Genomic DNA, 5,380 nt, shown 5'->3' on the forward strand with positions numbered 1-5,380 from the left:
AAAAAAGGCTGCTGTGCGCCTGTAAAAAAAGGCTGCTGTGCGCCTGTAAAAAAAGGCTGCTGTGCGCCTGTATAAAAAAGACTACTGTGCGCCTATAAAAAAGGTTGCTGTGCGTCTGTAAAAAAGGCTGCAGTGCGCCTATATAAAAAGGTTGCTGTGTGCTTATACAAAGAATTAATATAAAACAGAATAAGCACGAAAAAGAAAAATTCTATCAAGAAAATCGATGAATTAATGAATAAATAATTCTTGGTCATACAGACAGACAGACAGTACTTATATATATAGATAGATAATATAGATATAATTATTACGGCAATATATTTATAATATACCTACGTACACGCCGTATATGGTACGACGCAGATAAGTATGCCTCAAAAGAGAAAAGGCGGAAATTTATATAAAATCAGTCGCGAAAGCAAGCGTTTACGACAAATACGAAAAATTGAGAGTTCGGAGGAAAGATCTCAACGACTTGAAGCTAATGCTCAAAGAAATTATCAGCAGAGGGTCAATGAAAATGATGACGAAAGGTCTCAACGACTCGAAGCTAATGCTCAAAGAAATTATCAGCAGAGGGTCAATGAAAATAATGACGCAAGGTCTCAACGACTCGAAGCTGATGCCCAAAGACATGCTCAGTGAAGGCAACAAGCTAGACAATTAAATCATCATATTGCGCTAATTGCCAAGGACAATGAAATAAATGTGTCAATTCATACACTTGGCCAAATGAATATAGAATGCCAATTTTGCAAATCGTTAAATTTTGAATGTGAAAAACCTAAAGATGGGAAATTTACATATTGTTGTCAAAAGGGTAAGCTTACATTAAAGTCAATAAATTGTTCTGATTTTATTAAAAAATTATACATAGGAAATGATTATGCATCGAAAAATTTCCTTCATAATATTTGTTCATATAATAGCGCTTTAGCTATGGCTTCTATGGGTGCCCCGGGCAATAGAAATCCATTAGATGTTGTGAACAATGTTCCTTATTGCTTGAAGATTCATGGGCAATATCATCATTTGACTTCGACAGCAATGCGCCCAGCAGATGGGCAAGCTCCGCGCTTTGCGCAGCTTTACTTTTTAGATATAGAAGAAGCTATAAATCATAGAATGAATAAGAAAGCTAATCAAGAGTGTGATTTTGAAATAATGAAAAATTTGTCAAGTTTTATGGTTAAATGCAATGAATTTGCAAAGACTTTCAAGATGATGCGTCAAGTTGAACAAGATCTTAATCCGATAGGCAATAAAAATATAAATTTAATGTTGTCCTTTCGAAACAATCCTCAACATGATCAAAGAAGATATAATGCTCCACAAGCTAATGAAATAGCTGTGGTCTTTCAGAATGTAGATGGTGAGCCTCCATTTGAAAGAGACATTCGAATTTATAATAAAAATTCAAACAATGTTCAACAAATATCAATTCTGGACAAAAGGTGTGACCCAATGTGTTATCCTTTGTTATATCCATATGGTAACGATGGATGGCATTCAGAAATGAAATCTTATAATTCTAAATATTCAGGATTTAAAGTTACTCAAATGGATTATTATGCTCATCTGCTGGCACCAAGAGCCGAATTTAGCCAATTTAAAAGAGCAGGCAAATTGAGATGTCAATTTATACTTGATGCCTATATGAAAACTGAAGCCAATAGACTTAATTATATTAAATTAAATCAACCTCAATTAAGAGCAGAACTTTATTCAGGATTAATGAATCACCTTGATAATCGAGCACAAAATGAGGGAATTACAGTTGGTGTACCTGTAATATTACCATCTTCATTTATGGGCAGTCCAAGGAACATGCAAGAAAGATACCAAGATGCCATGTCTTTGGTAAGAAAGTATGGTAAACCAGACATTTTTTTAACCATAACTTGCAATCCTCAATGTCCTGAAATTAAGGATAATCTTGATGGATGTCAAATAGAGTTTCGACCTGATTTAGTCGCTAAAACATTTAATTTGGATGTCAAAGAGATTTTAAAGGATTTAATTCAAAATAAAATTTTTGGAAATATTATAGCTTATGCAGGTGTGATTGAATTTCAAAAAAGAGGACTTCCACATTTGCATTTACTTGCAATGTTGAGCGATGAAGATAAGCCCCGACTTCAAGAAGTCATTGATATGATGGTATGAGCTGAAATTCCTAATAAAGAAAAATATTCAGAACTTAATGAAAAAGTTTTGAAACACATGATTCACGGTCCATGTGGAGATCCCTCGAGGAGATATCCTTGCACTGGGGACGATGGAAAATGTTCAAAAGGTTTTCCAAAAGAATTTTGTGATAAAACTAATGCTAATGTAAATGGATATCCCATCTATCAACGTAGGAATATTGGAATAAAATACATCGTTAGAAATAAAGAATAAGTGGATAATCGATGGGTGGTACCGTATTCACCATATTTAATCATGAAATATAATCGACATATTAATTTAGAAATATGTTCATCAGTGAAGAGCGTAAAATATCTATATAAATATATTCATAAAGGATTTGATTGTGCTGCAATTGAAATGCAAGCACGAGATGGTACAAGATTTATTAGAATAGATGAGGTTAACTCATTTCTGGATGCAAGATATGTTAGTGCTCCAGAAGCAATGTGGAGACTTAACGGATATGATCTGTTCATGAAATCTCATACAGTAATAAGATTGGCAGTTCATTTGCCTGATCGCCAAATGGTTTATTTTCGAGCAGGAAATGAAGAACAAGCTGCTCAAAGAGAGCTAAATCGAGATACTACGCTGACTGCATGGTTCAAATTAAATCAATATGATGAAAATGCAGTAAATTATCTTTATACAGATATTCCTTATCATTATGTTTATAATAAAAAAGAAACTAAGTGGAAGCCACGTAAAAAAGGTGGTGAAAAAATAATTTCAAGACTATATACAGTAAGCATAAAAGATATTGAAAGATTTTATCTCCGTCTTCTTCTACTACATGTGACTGGAGCAAAATGTTTTGAAGATTTGAGAAATGTAAATGGAATTATTTATAATACGTTTAAGGATGCAGCAATTGCAAAAAATTTAGTAGAAACTGATGACTTTTGGGGAAAAACGATGGAGGAAGCAACAGAATCGAATATGCCTGCACAACTTCGAGAATTATTTGCTTACATTTGCATCTTTGGAAATCCAATAGATGTACCAACAATTTGGAATAAATACAACAATTTTATGATTGAGGACTTTGTAAATAATAATGTTGTAAATCCCGAAAATATGGCGTTAAACCATATACAACAAATTCTGATAAATAATGGAAGTAGTTGTGAGAAATTTCAATTACCAAATCCAACTGAAATAAATATTTACGAAACAGAGTATAATGTAGATGAAGAAAAAATACGTGGTGATTATTTATTATCTACACTAAATGATGAGCAAAAATACGTGTATGATATAGTAATGCGAGCAATTGAAAATGAAAATGAACCTAAACGTTTGTTTTTTATTGACGGGTTTGCAGGAAGTGGTAAAACCTATCTATTTAATACATTTCTAAGTGTTATTCGAGGAAAAAATGAAATAATTCTTCCATGTGCTTCAACTGGAATTGCAGCCACACTTCTGAAAGGAGGAAGAACTTATCATTCTCTATTTAAGCTTACAATTCCAATTGATGATGCAGCTAAATCAAATATTAGAGGAAATTCTCAAGCTGCACGAGAATTGATCAATGCCAAATTAATCATATCGGATGAAGTGAGCATGACTGTTGGACATGCCTTAACAGCAGTTGATAAACTTTTCAAGGATTTAATGAAGAATCATCAACCATTTGGAGAAAAAGTAATTTTATTTGCAGGAGATTTCAGACAAAATCTTCCAGTAGTACCTCATGTACACAAAACAGCGATAATTGAATCGACTGTTAAATACAACCCTATATGGAGGAATGTAATTAAGGTTAAATTACAGCAAAATATGAGAACTGCGGAAGAAAAAGAATTTGCAAATTGGTTAATGCAACTCGGAGATGGTAAATTATCAAATACAGATGGACTAAATCTAGACACGATTAAAATTCCACAAGATTTTATATCAAAAGAATCTCTTATTAATGAGATTTTTGGTGATAGAATTACCATGAGAAGAATTAGAGAAAATCAAGATCGAGCGATTCTTTGTCCTAAAAATGAAGATACTTTCAAAATTAATGATGAAATTCTTTGTCTAATGGAAGGAGAAGAAAAGGAGTATCTCTCTATTGACTGTATTGTAAGTGATGATCCACAGGAGCAATTAAATTTTCCAACTGAGTTTCTAAACTCACTGACACCTTCTGGAATGCCAGTTCATCGGCTTAAAATAAAAGTTGGTGCTACAATAATCTTATTAAAAAATTTAAATACTAAAAAAGGACTTTGTAATGGTACAAGATTTATTGTAACTAATTTGAAAAATAATATAATTTATGTAGAAGTTATAACAGGTCCTGCTCGAGGACAAATTGTCATGATTCCGAGGATAGATTTAATTACAAATGATTTGGAACTGCCATTTAAGTTTAAACGAAGACAGTTTCCTATCCGAGTGTTATTTGCTATGACAATAAATAAATCACAAGGACAAAGTTTAGAAAAAATTGGAATTTATTTGCCACATCCTGTATTTGCTCATGGTCAACTTTATGTGGCATTTTCTAGAGCAACAAAAAGAGAAAGTGTAAAAATTAAAATTGATGAATGTAGCAATCAAGGACATTTAATTGAAGAAAGTGAAAAATGTTTTACAAAAAATGTAATATACAGGGAAATTTTGTAAATTGAAGAATTATGATATTGTATGAGAGCTAATAATAGCGTGTTAGCGGTGGGTACATTAGAAATAAAAAAAAATTGAGTAAAATGTATAAAAAAGGATATAATAATTAAGTAATAAAAAAAATATTTAAAGTATTTAACCAAAATAAATGTTTAAATTTTTTTGTGGATGACTACTATGTTATCTATTTCTTTCTCCCAGATATTTTATACACAACATTTTGACAGACAACAAATGTGGGAGTAGTTTGCGGTAATACAAAAAAAGAATTAATTTGTTGTGTTAAAACGGATTTAATATAGGCTATATGAGGACCGCGCGAAGCGCGGTCCGAAAAGCTAGTAGGATATATTTTTAATATTTAAAAAAAATTGTTATGTACGTACAATAACTTAAAATATAAGCAATTATTGTAAATATTATTAACACATGATTTATTATGACAGGTAAACATTTTTTACTAACAAATGCAAATTTTCTGATAGTACATACATAAGTAGTATGTAGGCCACTATAGCCCGTCAAAACAAACCCCCACCCTTCAGCCATTGACGCCAACTCC

General features: G+C 32.0%; 1 protein-coding gene across 1 annotated transcript; it reads left to right on the forward strand.

The window, feature by feature from the left end:
- The first annotated feature begins 942 nt into the window (after positions 1–942).
- LOC114940609 (uncharacterized) lies at positions 943–2,169 on the forward strand. The gene is made up of 2 exons (XM_085489513.1): positions 943–1,876; positions 2,054–2,169. The coding sequence occupies exons 1-2, from the start codon at positions 943–945 to the stop codon at positions 2,167–2,169; spliced, it is 1,050 nt and encodes a 349-aa protein (XP_085345639.1).
- The last annotated feature ends 3,211 nt before the right edge of the window (positions 2,170–5,380 follow it).

The sequence above is a fragment of the Nylanderia fulva genome, unplaced genomic scaffold, assembly GCF_048542155.1.
Source record: "Nylanderia fulva isolate GAGA-0341 unplaced genomic scaffold, ASM4854215v1 Scaffold86, whole genome shotgun sequence".
NCBI classification, from domain to species: domain Eukaryota; kingdom Metazoa; phylum Arthropoda; class Insecta; order Hymenoptera; family Formicidae; genus Nylanderia; species Nylanderia fulva.

Coding starts and splice junctions, on each gene's coding strand:
- LOC114940609 (XM_085489513.1), top strand. CDS start 943: ATGGCTTCTATGGGTGCCCCGGGCAATAGAAATCCATTAGATGTTGTG. Junction 1,877..2,053: donor GTCTTTGGTAAGAAAGTATG/GTAAACCAGACA, acceptor GAAATATTATAG/CTTATGCAGGTGTGATTGAA.